The following is a 19411-nucleotide window of genomic DNA, read 5'->3' on the forward strand; positions in this document are numbered from 1 at the left end:
TATCACAGGCAAATGTTGTGGACACTGCTATTTTTCAGTTGTTCCTGCTCTCTCTGTTACCATCCTGGTTTTGTCCTGCAGGGTGGGAAGATCCCGATCCGATGGACGGCACCTGAGGCCATTCAGTACCGAAAGTTCACCTCAGCCAGTGACGTGTGGAGCTATGGAATTGTCATGTGGGAGGTGATGTCCTATGGAGAGCGGCCCTACTGGGACATGACCAACCAGGATGTGAGTTCTTGGGAAACAAGGGAAACACTGCAGTGGGGAGCATTGCGAGGCCAAAGAGTGTCCACAGCCTGTCCCAGCCCATGGCATGTCCAGAGCCTTCTCTGTTGTGGCAGATGTGTCCAAGGTCAACACCTTTAGAAGCAGTATTGGGAATAATTTGGGGATTTATTCTGGCCCCGTGGTGCTGCTGTGGCAGAGATTGAGGATGGCACAGCACCCACTGCACAGGGTTAAGGGGAGCACCCCAGGGGTGTTGGCAGGTGCCAAGGAAGGGAAGGAGCAGGTGGGTGAAAAAGGAGATGTCCCTGAGCTGAGAGCCTCTGGAGCAGAGCTTCATCTGCTGGGAGCACAGACACTCCAGGAAAGTCTGTTACAAAGCCACACAATGGCTTGGGTTGGAAGAGACCTTTAAAGATCATCTCCTTCCAACTCCCAGCCATGGTCAAGGACATCTGCTAGATGGTCATTAAATCCCCCATGGGAAGCTTGAACTGTGGTCTGTAAGAACCACAAGTAACTTAGACACAGCTAGAAACCAAAACCATGAGATACTTCATAACATGCTCAACTTTAAATATTTCATTCCTCTGCTCTAAATTCAGGTCAAACAGTTACATGCACTCCTTGCTCCAGGGATGTTTCCTGCAAGGATGGCCCCTGGCTGCAGTCCCTGCCCTCAGCACAGCAATGCCATTTCCATGCTCCCTGGTCCTCTTGGTGTGGTACCTGGGGCTCAAAGCCCATCTGGCCAGTGGCAGTGAGTGCTGTGAGGATGCTGCACCTGCATGTGTGTGTCAGAAGGCCACTTTGTGGCCTGTGTCTGTCTCTCAGAACAGCTGCCCTTCCTCACATCATGAATACTCAGGATGTAACACCAAGGTCCTGGGTGGACCTAGGGGATGCAGAAAGCTTGTCCTGGCTCTTGCAGTATCTGCCTGGCTTCCAGTGAGTCTCAGAGCAGCTCTGGGGAGTCCCTTGGAAGCCTTCAGACATGCACTTCATCTCCACCATGCTGTGGGCTCCTAAGGCTTTGTCTTACAGGGAGAGAGCGAGAGCCAAGCTCCCTGCCCCTCCTGTCCCTCCTCCTGTCCCTATGGCAGATCAGACCTTTCCATCTCAATAGATCTCCATCTGTGCCACATCAGGTTTCTCCAGAGTGGGGATAGTTCCTCCCTAATGCCTGGTGGGAAATTTATTAATAGGAATTCCTAAGCCTGGAGCAGGGGGATGATGCTTTAGAACTTTTGGCTGTTCACAGCCTCTGCTACACCACGAAAATGTTTCCATCAGTTCTTGGAGGCAGAGGGGTGGGACTTAGGGGTCTGCCTTTCTCAGCAAGGACAATTCCCTTCCTGCTAAGCCATTGCTGTCACCTGAGTTTCAAGCATGTCCTGCACCAGATGTTCTGTACCTTCCCTGTCCCTTGTCCTTCTCTGGGAGCTCTTCCCTCAGAGGTTTCTCCTGCCACAGCTGCACTGCTGTGGCAGCACTGCTCACTGTGCCAGGGATGGCAGAGCTGTGCCTATCCCTGGCACTGCTTGCTGCCCCGGGGATGGCAGAGCTGTGCCTGTCCCTGGCACCTCCTGCTGCCCCAGGGATGGCAGAGCTGTGCCTGTCCCTGGCACCTCCCACTGTGCCAATGATGGCAGAGCTGTGCCTGTCCCTGGCACCTCCCACTGTGCCAATGATGGCAGAGCTGTGCCTGTCCCTGGCACCTCCTGCTACCCCAGGGATGGCAGAGCTGTGCCTGTCCCTGGCACCTCCTGCTACCCCAGGGATGGCAGAGCTGTGCCTGTCCCTGGCACTGCTCACTGCCCTGGGGATGGCAGAGCTGTGCCTGTCCCTGGCACCTCCCGCTGCGCGTCGCTGTCCCCAGCCCCTGCTCCCTTTCCGTGCCGCAGGACACGGTGCTCCAGAAGCTGTCACCACTTAAGCACAGCTGGTCCTGCTGTGGAGGAGCGTGGCGGATATTGAGGGCAGATTACCCTCCTGACCCTCGAGTGTGAGCGCCTGGGGCGGCGGCTGGAAAGGACATGGAGAGAGCTGGGGCTGCCTCTGGATGTGGCTGACTTGGAGAGAGCTGGGGCTGCCTCTGGGATGAGGCTGATGGCAGCAGGACTTGCTGGGAACAGAGAGGAGTGCTTGGTGTTTGTGTGGTACTGGTGCCCACCCTGTGCCTCCCCTGCCACTGGTCGGGGCAGACCTGAACCCAGGGAGCTGGGCTGGGGCTCAGCACCCCTTGGGAGGTTCCCTGAGCTGCACCAAACACATCAGTAGCCATGAAATCCTTGAGGCTGGAAAAGGCTCTGAGATCATTGGGTCCAACCATCAATTAGATGCCATCATTGGGTGCCATATTCACCCTAAACACATCCCCAAGTGCTACATCCATACACCTTTTGAAGCCTTCCAGGGATGGTGACTCCCTATGATTTCCCTGCACAGCCTGTTTCAATGCTTGACAGCCCTTTCCCTCCTGTTGAATCCAAACTTTCCCTGGTACAACTTGAGGCCATTTACTCTAGTCCTGCCACTTGTTACCTGGGAGAAGAGACCAGCACTCCCCAGCTCCACCCTCCTGTCAGGGATTTGTAGAGGAGTTACCTTTGGTCAGACCTTCACAGGCCCCATGGGGCCACCACTATGTCCAGCCAGGGCAGCAGAACTGGGGGAGGTCTCTTCCATCTGGCAAATTTTGGCAGCTGCAGTGCCAGCCCCGTGTCTCAGGTCAGCCTGTCCAGCACCTTGGTCATACACAACAGTGCCTGCAGCACCTCCCAGTCCATTCTCTGCCTGGAGCCACAGACCATCTGAAGCCCTGCCAGATGCCCATCTCACACACTGGATTGTTTGGCATGGATCAGCCACCAGCTCTTCCCTGCTTCTCTCCCGTTCCCATTCCCAGTATCCTTAATTTTCTCTGTGTAGTGTCCCTACTCAACAATATGTCCACCACCACGAGTATGTCTAGACTTCACCAGGATGGGGGCACAGCCCTAGGGAATCCCACCAGGAATATCTCTCTTTGGAATTGTGCAAGACATGGCTGGACAAAGCCATGGCAGCCTTGTTCCCATGGTGAGAATAGCCAGAGACATGGAGGTTCTTCCTCAGGATTCCTGAGGGAGGTTCTGGCACTCTTCCTTCCCTTGCCCATCATTCCCATGGAGACTTTGTCATTTTGAGATCTGCTCCTGATTTCTGCAGTATCCTGAGTTCTGGTTTTTGTCCGTCCTTCTGGGTTTTGTTGCCATGCACGAGCCCATCTCTGGTGTTCAAGGCTCCTTCTGCTCATCCTTCAGTGCCTGTGCTGTGTGTGGCCAAGGAGGCAGGAGAATCCTGCCTATACAGGCCCCTGTCAGAGGAACAGATGTTCCTGGAAGAAGTGGAGCAGCTTCATCCTCGTTTGTCACCCAGGAGAGGATTGAGGGCTGCAGGTGCAGAGTGGCAGGGAGGTGGAGTTCCCCTTGAAGAAGATTCTCCAGCCCTTGTTCCATTCCAGAAGATCCCCCAGTCCTTGCTCCAGCCCTTGTGGACATTACAAGACCAGACATTTTCCAGGATTGTGTGGAGCAGTAAGGATTGACCAAAGCCTTTTTGGATGAGCCTGGAGGTGTAATGTAGCTTTGTCAAGGTGTGCTGCAGCTCTTCTGTGCACACTGCAACCGAGTTCTCCTGGGCCTGGCTCTGCTGACTGGGGTCTGAGTCCTCCCCATGCTGTTTTGCACTTGCACAGGCCTGCAGAAAGATCCATCTGTTTCTGCTGACTGAGCCACCCACGCCAAGGCACAACCCTGTCACCTGGACGAGCTGGTTTGTGTCAGGAGCACAAAACACCACTGGGGGATGGAAAACACAGGAACAGGCTCCCTGTCTGTAACTCACCCCCCTTCTTTGGATGGAGATGTTTTCCCAGCAAGCTGTTATGCTGTGTCCAAGGAAAGCATGATGCCATCTCTGACTCCCCTGCCTGCAGCTGTGGGATCACACATCCTGTCAGGGCAACAGGGATGCTCCTTTCCCCAGATCAGGACACTGCTCCTGACAATCAGCCACCCAGGCTGGAGTACTGACCAAAGCTGGTGGCACCTCCCAGGACACCTCACACTTCACCTGACCTGCTGAGGGGTGGAAGTTACAGTGTGAGGTGGGCACGAGATGGGAAGGCAGCAGTGAGTACAGGCTGCAGGATCAGTCATGTCAGTCACCCTCAGGATCCAAGAAAAGGCACATTATGAATTAAATAGGTTTTATCACAGCTGTACTGATGCCTCTTTCTCTTCCTGCAGGTGATAAATGCCATTGAGCAGGACTATCGGCTGCCACCACCCATGGACTGCCCAAATGCCCTTCACCAGCTGATGCTTGACTGCTGGCAGAAGGATCGGAACCATAGGCCCAAATTTGGGCAAATTGTCAACACCTTGGATAAAATGATCCGAAATCCAAACAGCCTGAAAGCCATGGCACCTCTCTCCTCTGGGTATGTGTCTCTGTCCTTCCCTTGTCCTTTGGCTCCTCTGAACAGGTCTGGTGTCCTCTGGGTCCTGGTGGCACCATCCCTGCACCTCTCAGGAGCTTCTTTAGAGCTTGGCCTGTGTTTGATCCTTTATAGGGAGAGCATTAAAAGATCATAGAATAACAATTCGGGGTGGAAGAGACCTTAAAGCCCACCTCATTCAACCCCTCCCATGGGCAGGCTCAGCTTCCACTATCCCAGGTTGCTGCAAGCCCCATCCAAGCTGGCCTTGGACACTTCCAGGCTTGGGACATCCACAGAACAGGGATACAGATGTCAAGGTCTCTCTTCTTGGGCTGCTCTGGTGGGCACAGGCAGCTCTTGGATAGTGCATTCTGCACATAGAGAAGCACCTTGGTTTCATGTACATGGGGATGCTGGGGTGGTGGGATTGTTCTGGTATTCCAGTCCCACTGCACTGGGAGCAGATAAGGCCCCTGAGGCAATGTGGAGTTTCCCTGGGCTGGGTGGGTTGCACCAGTTTGTGGGAAGCACTGTCCCTGTACAAGAATGAGCTTTCTCCCTGTGAGCAGCCAGGATTTAAAGCTGCATCCCATCATCTCTGATGGCTCCTGACTCTCCTGCAGGAACTGATCCAGAAGGGCTTCCCTGATGCTCTGCACAATCCTTCCCTGGCAGAACAGTGATTTCTGGGTGGAATTCCACACTACAGGGCAGTGTCTGCACTGTGAGTGATGCTGATGCTGTGCCTCAGCTGCTGGAGGGTCAGGAACAGTTGTGCTTGCAGCTCTTGGTCTGTCACTGCCCATTTCTGTGTTTCAGGATGAACCTCCCCCTCCTTGACCGCACAATCCCGGATTACACCAGCTTCAACACTGTGGATGAATGGCTGGATGCCATCAAGATGAGCCAGTACAAGGAGAGCTTTGCCAGTGCTGGTTTCACCACCTTTGATGTAGTATCTCAGATGACTGTAGAGTAAGTGCCCAGGCTTTGAGTCCCAAAGCACAAGGAAAAGTCCCAGCAGTTTTGCAACAATTGGTATTGAATTAGATTTTATTTTCATATGATGTAGTTTTATTTTTATAGAATTGTTGCTTTGTGGAGCCACTTCTAATCTATTCAGTCTCCAGACCATGTGTCTGTCACTCTGCACCTGCAGAATTCCTCTCCCCACTACCACTCTGTGAAAATGAACACCCCCGCCAAGGGTGTCCAAACCCCTTCATGGGACAAACTGAGATTTCAGACTGGCATCACACAACTCTCCAGAGCACTTCTGAACTCTGCACTCCTCTTGGATGGCTGATGTATTGATGGAGACAAGCATGGTGCAAAGTTCTGCCTTAGAAAGGCAGAATCACAGCGTGGTTACAGTTGAAAGGGACCACTGGAGGTCATCCAGTCCAACCTTCCTGCTCAGCTTCTAGAGCTCCTCACTCAGGATTACTTCTGTGGAAAGAGATTTCACACCCTCTCTGGGAAGTCTGTTCCACCCCCACAGTAAAGAAGTTCTTCCTCATGTTCTGGTGGATCTTTCTGGGCATTCATTTCTTCCCATTGCCTCTCATCCTGTTGCTCTGCCACGTGGAGCAGAGCCTGGCTGCAGCCTCTGCCACATCTCCTCACACACCTTGATAAGATCCCCTTGTGGGGGGTGGTTTCAATTTGTGCTGCATCCACTAAAAATGTCCTGAATCTACAAAAATTATCCTGCAGTGACAATTGACAAGTGACAATCAGCACCTGATCCGTAGCAAGTTCTTCAGAGAAATCAGGCAGCTGAAATCCCACTTCTGGAGGGTTTTGAAATCCCTTGGGGCTGGCTGGGACTTTGATGCCTCTACTGAAAGATTTGTGGCTGGCTGCAGGTATCTCCAGAAGCCCTCAGAAAGGGCCAAGCATTAGAGCCATCTGTAAGGGCTGCAATGTCTCTGAGCCTGGTGGCCAGGGAGGTTTTTGGATTTGTGCTTAAATCCAGATGCTTAAATTTACCAGTGAGTCAGAATCCATTCACTCAAACAGCCACTATGACTTTCTCTGGCTTTTTGTTCTTGTTTGCTGCTGGGAAGTTCCCATGGCAGTTCTGACTGTTTGGGGACATCTGTGGTGCAATCCCAAGGCCCTGGGGATGATTTTGTCACAGTATTGGCTGGGTTTATACAACAGAAAGAGAGAGAGTCCACAAAATCTGAAGGGTAGGGAAGAACTTAGATCAAAGAGAGGTATCAGACCACAACCCACCCCTGCCTGAGTTCTGCTCTTTGCAATATCTGACAGCAGGCAGGATGCAGACAATCCAGCTAATGCTGGCTGTTCTTTCACAGACATCCTCGGTGTCCCTTAAATGCCAATTCTCCCAATCCCTTACCATGTCCCTCAAGTCCTCTCCAAGAGCCTTCACCACAATTCCAAGGGCATCCTCAGCTCATGTCCCACTAGTTTTGGCAGACTTCCATTCCTCACCTGCTTGGCTGAATGTACAATGGAAAGGACAGTCCAACTCCTTTTTCCTTGGAAAATTGTGGTGTAACAGGACTTGACACCACTCCCTGATGTTCACTGGCCTTTGCAGAAGCTGATTGGAATGTCAGTGGAGCTGCTGGTTCATCCAAATTTGGAGAGCCAGGAGAGTGTGAATGTTTCCTGAAAACTGACTCAGTTCCCCAAATCCACATGGTCTCAACACTGACCTGCTGGAAAGGGTTCTCACTGGCTTGTCTGCAGGCTGGGACACCTGGGACATCCAATTATCTTTCAAGAGAGCCATTTGAGTTGGAAGGGACCTTAAAGCTCCTCTTAAAGCCGTGGGCTTTAAGACACTTTCCAGTATCCCAGCTTGCTCCAAACCCCATCCAGCCTGGCCTTGGACACTTCCAGAAAGGGCCAGTCACAGCTTCTCTGGGCAGCCTGAGCCAGGCCCTCACCATCCTCACCATCCTCACCATCCTCACCATCCTCACCATTGGGAGGGAATTCTTTGTTCATCCTCTGAGCAAAGAATTCCCTCCCAATATCCAATCAAATATTTAATGTCCAGGGCAGAAGGCTTGGAATCATGGGGTTGTGCAGAGCTACAGTCTTATTCTGGTTTATAGACATGAGTGAAGAATTTTTTCCACCCTTTGGAGCTCTCCTTTACCCTTTGCCCAATAACCTCCACTCCAAACATGGCAAAGATTTTGCTACTCTTCCCCTTAAACGTCTGTTCCTAACACTCAAGGACAAAAGGCACCTGAAATTCCTCCAAGTCAGGTTTGGGTCACGTGGCCTCCCATCCCCTGATGGGAAGAGAAGGATCTGAAGATTTCATGACTGAGGTTTATTTGCCAAGGGGGAGATGAGAGCAAACTCAGCTGGAGACACAGACAGGACCAATTTAGTGCCACACTCCTGCTCTCGGCATGACTTTGATCTCTCTCAGATGTCTAAATCTATAAAAAATAGAAGCTGTCCAAAAATGAGATCACCATGATTTAACAAAAGGATAAGTGCAAAAATTGATCACTTCATGGTCTTATCAGCTCAAAGGAAAAGCATCAAGAACAGCATCATCTGCACATGGGAGTCAGATCTACACTGAAGAGGGGCAGCACATCCCTGTCCTGTGTCTCCAGGGGTAGGAAAAATGGGTTAGTGTGTCACAAAATGAAAGAAAATCCAAAACAGTACATTGGTAAAAATTTTAAGACAAATTGACTCACAAGCAGAGAGCAGAGCCTGTGGCATTTTGTTTCACACTCTATGTTGAGGTTCAGGACTCTGAGGGTGCTGCAGGTAGGTAGAAAGTGCAAAGATTGGACAATAAGCAGGAAAAAGTGAAAGAGTAGAGATTTCACAAGGTTGGCATCTGTTTGTTGCATTCATGAAAGAAATCTGTGGATACTTCAGCTCTCTAAACACCATTCTCATGGACTCACAGAATCAGGGAATCATAGAATCACAGAATTCCAGAATGGTTTGGGTTGAAAGGGACCTTAAAGATAATTTTAAATACCGTCTATGATCTTGTTCTGCTTTGAGAAAATACCTCCTGATATTTGTTTTTGTTTCCTTTCCTCCCAAAGGGACATTCTGCGAGTCGGGGTCACTTTAGCAGGACACCAGAAGAAAATTCTGAACAGTATCCAGGTGATGAGAGCACAGATGAACCAAATCCAGTCTGTGGAGGTTTGATAGCTGCCTGTCCTCCTCCTCCTCAAGGCCCTGCCCCCCTTTGCCCCTGTATGTCCAAGCTCCAGTTCCTGAGTGTTCTGCATGGACCAGAGACAGGCAGCTGCTCTGAGGATCACGGCAGCAGGAGGGAACACCCCGTCCTCAACAATGAGAAGTTGCCAAGAGCTTCTAGAATTTAAGCAATGGAAAAAGGGAACAAAAAAAAAAGACAACTATTTTGAAAAAAACAAACAAACTACAAAATATTTTTAAATAATAATAAAGCAATTGCATTCTTGAAAAGGGCTCCAAGACCAATGGGAGTCTCCAAAGGAAGAGAAAAGAGCAGCTTCGTGTTTCCTCTTGCACAAGGCTGCTGCAGCTGGACCCAGGCACCTCTGGAGCAGTGGGACTTCTCCAGGAAGAGGAATGCAAGGAAAGGCCACGAGAAGCACATCTCTTCCTCCCCTGGGCTCTGGGAATGCTGTGAGCCAGGCCCTTCCCCAGAGCTCCTGTGAGCAGATCAGAGGGGGAGAGCTGAAGCTCTTTGGTGCTGTGAAACCAAGTGCATCTCAGAAACTGATGGACTCTTTCAAAAGCTGAAGACTTTTTTTTTTTAAAAAAAAAAACAAAACCACAACAAATAAACTAAGACTAGAGGAGGCTGTTTCCGACAAATGAGAAGGAATCTGTAACGCCTGGGGGGGTGGGGATGGGGAAAACCAATCCTTTTTACATCTCTTATTTTCTCTTGTCATGGAACAGTTTTGTGAGTGACAGTTTCCTAAGGGTCCGTCCATCCACCCTCCAATGGCATCGTGTCTCATACATATCATTGCTCAAGACTTTAGTGATATCCTTTCTAGATGCCAATGATCTTTTCCCAGAAGACTTCCCAAGTACAGTATGTAGTAGTTTTTGATTACAAATGCTGACGTGTACCTTTATTTTTCGGTTGTCATTGTTGGGAGATTTGTCCTTTTACATTGTTTTGTTAACATCAGTTTGTGAGTTTGGGGTTGGAAATTTACGGTTGGTTGGGGGTTTGGTTTTTTTTAATGAAAAAGAAATGACATCTCCAAGCATCATATCATCCAAGAACTCAAATCCCTTCCCTCTGGAAGGAAAAATTGCAGCTTATTGACCATATGCCAGGAGAAAAAGGTTTTTTATATGCACATTTCCTCCCGTTTGCTTATTTGTTCTTTCCAATTGGTCATGGCATGACAGATGTTTGTGGCTGTTGGGGTTCCAGGTGTTTGCCAAAGTGAAATGGCCACCAGCTCAACTCGGGGGTGAGCAGCATCACAAGGGGGTTGGGAGGGAAATGTGGGAGGGTGGAGGGGTTTTGTGAGGGAATGATGACTCCACAGGTGGCTTCAGAGCCCTTTGGAAGTGTCTGGCTGCTGAGGAAGGTGTTGGATTGGTGCATGGGAAAGGCAGGGCAAGCCCAGCCCTCTCAGAGGAGCTCATGGCACAGCATTTTGGAGAGGGGATTGTGTTATGTCCAGGTGGGGATGGGTCCCTGCAGGTGCCAGGCTGTGCAGGTGGGCCCTGTGCCTTGGGGACTCTGTCTCTTCGTTGGGTGATGCAGCTTCAGGCTCAGCCCCTCACGTCAAAGAGAGCCTGGGACAGCAAAAACTCCAATCCCAGCTCTCCAGAGGCAAAATGCTGTGGGTGAAGCTGAATCAATCAATGGGTTTGTAAATAACTGAAAAAAAATTCTTTAGTTACTGACCAGGTCTTTGGGATGTGTGAATGCCACCAGCTGAGCGCAGGGAGGTGCAGATGAGAATGGGGTTGTTCTCTGTGCCCAGCACCACCTTGCATCCTTTGAAGCATTCCACACGTGGCATTTTCCCACCCATGTCCCGGGCATGGCCTCAGGACTGGTGTTTACAAACCCTTGTCTGCCATTGCCATGTCGTTCCTGGGCTCCTCCTCTTGTTTTTGGCAGCAAGGAGTGTTGAAGGCACGTTCACTGGGAGCTGCCTGGCTGTATTTTCCAGGAGCTGAATCCAAGAGGAAGTGTGTCTGCTGTGGATGAAAATCCCAAGCTGTCTAGACCTCTGTGGCCAGACATCATCTCCCCAGACTGCTTGTAAAATACGAGGCCCTTTATTAAATACTTCTAGCATTTTCTGCTGCCAGACCAGATCCAACAAAGCCCTTGTGAGTGGCATCAGAGCAGTCCCTGCAAGTGAGACTTCTCTCCTGAGCTCTTGCCCTGTCCCAGGGTTAGGTGCTCCAGCCCAGGGGCTTTTCAATTGTCCCTCCAGCCCCTGTTAATCCAAATCTCTAGTGCAGTGTTGTGTTTATATTTGCATCCAGCCCAGCCCTGGGTTTGCAGCTCTGGGCTTGCCTGTAGTGATGGGAACCTGGCAGGAGGTGTGTGCTGGGTGCCAGGGTCCTGTCCTGAGCTCAGTGCCCACAGGGCATCCCCTGGGACAGCCCCAGCATCTCCCTGCATGGCTGGCAGGTGGCACAGAGTGGTGTGGAGAGAGGGGCTTGGGCTGTGCAGGTGGTACCTGGATGGGCAGCTCTGCCCCAAATCCAGCCTGGTTTAGCCTGTGTATCCAAAGGGATACTTGGAATGCCTTTGCATCCAAAAAGCACTTGCTCCAGGTCAGGCGATGGGCTCAGCTTTGAAAGGACATAAAAAGCACTGGAGTTGACTAAACCACAGGAAGTGTTTGCAGAGGGCACACAGGGAAACCAGGAGCTCCCAGGTGTGCCCAGTCCCAGTGCGGTGTGGGAGCCTCCCCTGGTGTCTGTCCCACACTGTGGCTGCTGTGCTTTGACAAGGAGCAGTTGTCAGTGCCCCAAAGGCAAGTGAAGCTCTCTGATGGCAGTGCAGGGTGGGGGCAGGATGGTGCTGTGCCGATGTCCAGCCACAGGCAGGAGTGACCTCGTGCCCCAGAGCTCTGCCAGGACAGCTCTGCCTACAAAACTCACCAGCAGATTCCTGTGGGGCAGCCATGTGGAAGGAGCACATGATGCCCCTCACTTGTCCTCCCCAGACAATTCCTGACTGTTCTCTGCCACCCCCTCCATTTCTGCAGACACTAAGGAGGAGCAATGCCCAGGCAGCATCCCTGCAGAGCCACCCAGGCCTTGGAAGGGCACTTCAGGTCTTCTTCATTTGGAGACATTTTGTCTCAATGCACTGAATCTCCTCGCTGGCTGCTTCAGACACATCTACCTGCCAGACCCAGCCCACTGTGAAGGACAGGTCCCAGTGCCACAGCCCCAGAGCTGTGGCAACCATCTGCAGGACAGAGAAAGCACATCCTTGTCTCTTCTTCTGACCAAAAATCACACGGTGGTGGTGGTACTAAAAGTAACACCTTCCCATCTGTCTGTACCAGACACAGCTGTGACATCTGTGTTTGGCTGTGTAGGACTAATGGAGAGCTGGGCTATAACAGGCATGGTCCAGAAAACACTGCAGTTTTCTGCATCCTTCAGCTCTCCTGGGAGCACAAGGAACCGAGTTCCTGTCAAGTGCTTTGGTTGTAAACGCCTCTGGCACATGCTGCAGAGTGAGGGCAGAGCACTGGAGTGACAATGACATATTTATTTCATGGGTCTCCAATGTACTGCTACCAAATGGGGTCTGATGGAAAACTCGGCGTGTTCCAAGGGGAAAAGGGGAAAAGGCACTTGCTAACATTGACACTGTGAAATGCTGTTGTGCATGTGCATGTGTGCATGTGTGGGTACGTAACAAAAATCATCACATGGAGATTTTCAGGCAGCTTATTGCAATTTTCACATTTCCCCTGTACCTTTCAAGCTACCTCCCAGCCCTTCCCTTCTCCCCTTCCCATTTCCTGCTGAGGATCAGCCTGTGGATGGCATTCAGTGGGAATGCTGAGCAGCTTGGAAGTTCTCAGTGGGTTGGACAGTGATAAGTTCAAATCTTGCAGAGCATCACAGGGCAGAGCAGAGGAAGCAAAGCATATGTGGACAGTAAAAAGTTAAAATATGTTTTGTGGGTCATTTCCAGCTGTTGCCACCAGCCCATTTGCTGGAGTTACAGCCCAGGGCTGTGAAGGAGAGAGGAAAAACAGCCCTGTAAGACACAGCAGTGCCATGAGGAGTCACTTGTCCTAGTGGCTGTGGGGACACAAAACAGGGCACTGTGAGCTGCACATCCCCTCCCTAAAGGATCCCTAAAGGATCTGCTCTCCTCCCCAGCAAACCCTCAGAACTGCCTTTCATGAATTAGTGGGGATTTGTGCTTTGCAGCAGCTGAGGAGCTTCTCCTCTCCATAACATCCTCACTGCCAAGCAGCAGCTCCCAAAGGCAGCAACCCGTGTTGGGGCTTCCATGTGCCCCAGATAAACGTGGCTGTCCCAGGGTTCCCCACTGCTGCAGGCTTCCTTTAGTGCTCTAATCCCAGGGGGAACTGGGATCCATCCCGTGGCTCCACTGCAGTTGGCCAGCAGGGTCAGCTCATGGTGAGGGAGAGCCACGTGCAGGGCAGGGGCTGGGGACACAGCAGAGCTTCATCCTTGTGAGCTCTGCCTTGCAAGATCAGCCCACAGGGACTGCTGGCTCCTGTGAGCCCTTCCCCAAAGCAGGATCCTGCTCCCTGCACTGGCTAATGAGCACTACCCAGAGCAGCTCCCTCCTGGCCTGAGCTGAGCTGAGCTGAGGGACCTTCATCAGCATCAGCTGCTGGCTGGACTACAGGGCTTTTCCCACACTCCCTGAACTGTTCTTGGAATTTGGGTTGAAGGAAAGGTTCTTTCCCAGGAATCCTCACCCAGGCTGTGGATTAGCAGTGGCCTGGAGAGAGAACCTCTTGGAGGGTTTGAGCAGCTGAGGAAACTTCTTGTTATATTTGCCAGGCTGATTTATATAAACCCTGGAGTCAGGGCTTGAACTCTGCTGCATCGTTAACAGTTGTATCCTCTGATGATGCAATAAATCTGGGACTGCCTTGGATGTACAACAGAGTCCTGGAAGTGTCACTGCTGTCTGGTTTGGTTTAGTGGAGTTTATTGTTTTAATGTAAATCATCTTCTTTCCTGCATGTCTAACTCGAGGCTGATTTAATGTAGGTCTTTTTCCATCCTCAAAAATGTGACATATTTGCAAGTTCTTCACATACAGGATTCAACTTTTTTAATCTACAGTCACGTTTTGGCTTTTTTTATTTAAACTTGTTCAGGATGTCTTTGCTTCTTGTAATTCTTTGCCCTTCCCAGGACACAACCTTGGCCTGTGTTTGCTTCCATATGTGTTCCAATCTTCCAGTGCTCTCCTAGAAAACTCCCTGCACTCTCCAAATATTTCCTGGAATTTACCTCCTTGCTGTCCCTGTGTAAACTCCTGCCAACTCCACTGACAAATGTTATTTGCAGAAATTTGGGACTGGAAGCAAGAAGTCCTCTCTCCCCACAAATCTTTTCCTGAATCTGCATTCCTGCTGTCTTAAAACCTATTCAGCAGTATCTCTCCCTTTTTTTTCTCCTTTTAAAATTCTGCAAGAAATTCCTCTGTGAGCTCTGCAGGAGTGCAGCAGCAGTGCCACTGTGTCTGATTCCTTGGGACATCCCAGTGGCCCCATTGCCAGCCCTGCAAACAAACCACACTCAGCCTTGCGTGCCTCATTTTTTATCAGGAACTCCATTTTGCCTTCATGAAAAAAAGAACAACAAACACTTGGTTGATCCATTCCAGCTCTTTTGTTCCAGTAAACTTCAGGAATTCTTCACTTGCCTCAACTGTAGCTTCAACTTCTACCTCTGGGGTTGGTCTGGAGCTCTTGCACAGATGTTGTGCCATATCCTTTGGTTATTCCAACTAAGTCTGGGAGGGAAGGAATAAATGTTGTCTTTAAGAGCCAAACAGCTGTGTTATGAAAAACTAATGGGAGGGGTTCAAGGAGGAGTTGTGCCCATGGCAGGGAGTTGGAACAAGATGATCTTTAAGGTCCCTTCCAACCCAAACCATCCCAGGATTCCAGGAGGACTGGGGGAAGTGTGTTATTACTCTACCTGAGGATGAAGCTGGCAGTCAGATCCCCCTTTTCCCCAAAATGCCTTTGGTCTGCACTTCCAGCTCACTGATTCCAGGCTGAGTGGGCTGGGTTGGGAGATGGAGGTTGATAAAATCACCAGTCTGGGACAGATGGCGTGGCAAACCCACAGCCTGGCTTGGCCTTTGCTGGTGGAGAATAAATGTGAAATCTCTGATTGCCATCAAATATTGGCATTCAGGAGCCTTCACACAAGGTCACGAGCCAGTGAATTTTTGATGTGCTGGCTCTGCAAATGCTGGAGATGCTTTTGTTCTCCTCCACTCAAAAGGGATACACAGAAATGAAGAACTAAATATACAGATAGGTGCAGCCAGATCAGGGCTTCTGTAACAGCCAGAAGTCTGTGTGAGGTATAAAAGATAAATAGATTTTGATTCTTGGTTACCTCTGGCAGAGGTAAACCCCAATGATAAAAATTTCATGCCCTTAAATCAGGAAAGATGTGAGAAAGGTGAGAAAGCAGCAGTCACTGTTTCTGACAGTAACAGCTCGAAGGCAGGGGAAGCAGAATATTCCTTGGCACAGGGCACAGTGGTTGGAGGATGGAACTCATGGCTGGAACATGGATAGCCAGCACTGGATGGATTGATAGGAAAAGGAGAAATTACTTTAAGCTAAAGGAGGATAAGTTTAGATTGGATTTTAGGAAGAAATTCTTCCCTGTGAGAGAGGGGAGACCCAGCACAGGGTGCCCAGAGCAGCTGGGGCTGCCCCTGGATCCCTGGCAGTGCCCAAGGCCAGGCTGGACAGGGCTTGGAGCAGCCTGGGATAGTGGAAGGTGTCCCTGCCATGGCAGGGGGTGGGACTGGATGAGCTTTGAGGTCCTTTCCAACCCAAAACATTCTGGGATTCAAAAGGTGACTGGACAAACTGCTAAAAGACTAATCTTGACACAAAAATACCTCTTCCAGTTTCTCTGGGTCACGGATGCCTGGGGGCACAGGGTGTATAACAGGATTCTTGCAGAAATTCTTTTATTTGATCGTATTCTTGGGACTGACACATTCTACATCTCTTAAAAGCCCAAGCATTCCATCAAGCATCATTGATTTTCCATTTTCACTGTTTCTGGGGAAGGATTTCTGTGTGGAGCCAGAGGGCTTCCCATGTCAGAGGAAACCACTTCCTTCCTCCTCCCAATTTCTTGTGTATCCCAAGGCATCCCTGGGGCTCAGGGGTGCAGTGGGACATCAGTGCCTCAAACAGGAAAAGCACAAAAAAAGAGAGATTGACTGAGTGATCCATCATGTGTTGGGTGTGGAAGCTCTCTGTGGAAGTATTCTTACCTCAAACCTTCTTTCATGACCCGGAGAACCTTAGGAGTGCTGGGTATGAGAGATGCCTGTCCTTCCCTTCCCCTGCTCTAGAGAGGTTTCTGACACTGAGATTTGTCCCTCTGCCGTGGCTGGCTCAGCCTTGTGACCTGCTGGTTGGGTGGGAATCTCACCATGAGTCCAAATGGACGTGTCAGAGCTTCCTCAAGGGTTAAAATGCAGGAAAGGAGACTGGGACAAGCTTCTAAACTGGGCAAAAAGCTCTTGGTGCAATGGAGGAACTCAGGGCTGGATGGAGGAGTGCAGGGAAATCCCAGAGTGGCCCCAGAGCAGACACTGAGTGTTGAGTGCTCCAGCACAAGATCCAGGCAGGGATTAAGTGCAAGGTTTGGTTTTGAGTGCTGGCCCAACTCTGAAGATGAATTTGTTCTTTATATCCTGGGGACAGCTTAGATGCAGACATTAAAAGCCTTCGTTGCTTGGTCTGCCACGAGTGAAGAGGTCTCTGACACGGGCAGGGATTTCTGTCCGTCTGCAGAGCAGCCCAGGAATGTGGGAGAAGGGCCAGGCTGGAGGGTCCCTGACTGCATTCCTGGCCCTTGCAGACCCTTGTGAGCTGTAGGGGACCAGGGAAGGGACAGGTTGGTGCATCAGTGCTTCTTGCTTGGCCCCACCTGGGCTCTGGTCTTCAGGAAGAAGGGATGGGTTTACGAGCTCCCTGATGGTTCTTTTTTCCTCTAAAAGTCCCAGTTTCTGTGTCTAGGATGCCAGGAGCATTGGGATCATAGGAAAATCCCAGCTTCTAGTGAAGGACAGTCCAGCTCTCATGTGAGGCGGCCAAGGTTCAGGGCTGGGGTTTCATGTTGGCCATTCTCTGAAGTACAGAGAAATAAAGTTCAGATTGCAGGAGTTCCCAAAATCCTCCAGGGTTCTGAAGTGAGGACTTGCTCAGGGTGAGGCTGTCAGGTGTGGCTGGGTCCCTCAGGTCCGTAGGAGCACTGACCATCCATCCCTCAAGCTCCAGAGTTTTCTTTCAAGCTGTTCAACAGTGGAGGCAAATGAAACAGCCCAGCTCCCCCTGCCCAGGATCGGCCATGGGCAGAGGGACAGGCACGTGTGGTCATTCCTGTCCCATCCAACAGTGGGATCTGAGCAGGGAAAAGCCTGGTTTGAGCAGGGGAGGAAGGAAAGCCCCCTTGGAGGGTGAGAGTTGGAGACACTAAGCAGGAGCTGCTGTGGATGCCCTGCCAAGGAGAGCAATCCCTGTGGGTGTCATCCTGGATCACCCAGGTTCTCCTGCCTGGGTCCTGGCTTTGCTTCTCCCCTTTTCAGAATGATCCTCCAGGACCCCACATCACAGCACATCCCCTGCCATCCTGCTGGAGATGGAGGGGGAGAAATCAAGGATCAGAGATGGGGGTTTGCATCTGCTGCTTCTTTTGTGGATCCGCAGCCCCTGCACTGGAGATTTCTGTTGGGTGCCCTCCTCCAGTGAATTCTCCATTCACTGTTTAGCCTGTGATTCTTGCACCCTTTTCTTTGTCACTGCTTGTCCTCCACCTTCAGCTCTCTCTGTCTCTGCTGCTTCTCTCCCTCTGTCCCCTCCCCAGTATGGAAGGGCTCCATGGCTTGTTCAGGTTTGGCCAAGGCCAGGGATTCTCTTCCTTGGAGCTGGCCCAGCACATCTCTGCAGGGAACCTCTGCTTAGCTACATCTGTCCCCATTAAAAATCCCCCCTTTGCCTCCCTTTCTTTCTGGCAACATCCACCTCACATCACCGATCTTCCTGGATAAAGCAGCAGAAAGTTGTATGAGAGCAGGTCTGGTGTGTCAGGACCCCTGGGCAGTGTTCCCTGGGACATTCAGGGGAAAGGCTCCAGCCCTGCCACGGGAGAAGGAGCACATCCATCAGTGTTAGAACACAGTTTGTACTTCCTGGCTTGCTTTGGAAGGGCTTTGCTGACCTTGTGTCACTCCCTGCCATGCTCTTTGGATTGATGGGAGCTCAGTCTACCCAGGGAGTGCTTTGAGGCCTTGGTTTAAGTTTGGGGAGCCTGGGGGTGTTCCAGCCCCTGAAGCCAGAGCTGAGGAGTCACAGTTCTTGATGGATAAATGAGCCTGGTGCTTCCAAGCATGTCCCAAAGAAAGGCATGACCCTTCTCACTTTCCCAAGCCGTGGTCTGAGAGCACTGGGGAGCAGGAAACAAGAGTTTGGGAGCTCAGAGATCTCCTCTGGGGATGAGCTGGGCACAGGTATCCAAACTTCCTTCCTGTGCCAACATCTACCCATGGGCTTCTGAGGAACTGAAGAGCCAAGGTAGCTGTCCATGCTCCCATTCCAAAGGACTCCTTGCAGGGAATATCTTTTCCTGGCTCAGATACCAAATGCCAAGCAGGTCCCAGAGGGAAGGGAGGGGTGACAGTGAGGTGACAGTGAGGTGCTGGGGGAGATGTGGCAGGGAATTCTCTTGTCCATCAGGGCATTGGCTCCTGTGACCTGCTCATGGGGTCCTCCCACAGAACATGATGTGGCAGCATCTGCTGGAAAATGTCCCTCCCTGGAAGGTTTGTGGGGGAGCTGCTGATGGCACAGGGAAGGTTTGCAGGGAGAGGAGCCTTTGCCAGGCTCTGGCCTCGTGGTCAGGGCTCTGGAAGGAATTGCAGAGTGGGAGGGGGAAATGGTGAGTCCTGCAGCCACCCAAATTCAGGGGTGTCAGCACTGTGTCCTGTCCTGCCCTGCCACCAGTGCCAGGATCCATCAGCTGGGTGTCCCCAGCCCTGGCTTCCTGCTCTCTCTGTGTGTTGGCCGTGACCCTGAGGACAACAGAACACTTTTCATGACAGTATTTGTATTTTTTTTTAATTGTGAATGGGGAGATCATGTGCAGGTCCTTGTTACACAGGGATGTGTCTTCCATTCAGCCCAGGGCTTCCCTGGCTTTGTCAGATGTCTTTTGATGTTACTGAGAAGAAATAAATAAATAAATAAATCAGATGTATTTATAAAGGAAACAGAAACCTGCTGCTCCAATGCCTTTGTAGGAGTATTTTTAACAAAACATTTTTTCAAAATAAATGTGAATTGTAAAGTTTGAAGCATTTGCTTGTGGCTTTCCTTTCTAGGTGCTTTATCCAACTTTCCCCCTTCCCAATAATCCGGCTTGGGTGTAAATATGAAGGTAAAGAAAGAAGAGAGGTATTGATTACTTAAAAGGAAG

The 19411-nt window shown here is 50.8% G+C and overlaps 1 protein-coding gene across 4 annotated transcripts in view; it reads left to right on the forward strand.

Moving 5' to 3' along the window:
• The window catches only part of EPHB2 (EPH receptor B2), a 142641-nt gene extending 123352 nt beyond the window's left edge, over positions 1-19289 (forward strand). For all 4 annotated transcript variants that reach the window (XM_071448779.1, XM_071448781.1, XM_071448780.1 and 1 more), the window contains exons 13-16: positions 82-231; positions 4521-4714; positions 5534-5689; positions 8779-19289. In XM_071448779.1, the coding sequence (XP_071304880.1) occupies positions 82-231; positions 4521-4714; positions 5534-5689; positions 8779-8887 (609 nt within the window). In that variant the 3' untranslated portion in view covers positions 8888-19289. The remainder of the gene's footprint in view (positions 1-81; positions 232-4520; positions 4715-5533; positions 5690-8778) is intronic.
• Positions 19290-19411: the final 122 nt, after the last annotated feature.

Source organism: Agelaius tricolor, unplaced genomic scaffold, assembly GCF_023055355.1.
Source record: "Agelaius tricolor isolate 1412-34295 unplaced genomic scaffold, bAgeTri1.0.p SCAF_28, whole genome shotgun sequence".
Classification (NCBI taxonomy): domain Eukaryota; kingdom Metazoa; phylum Chordata; class Aves; order Passeriformes; family Icteridae; genus Agelaius; species Agelaius tricolor.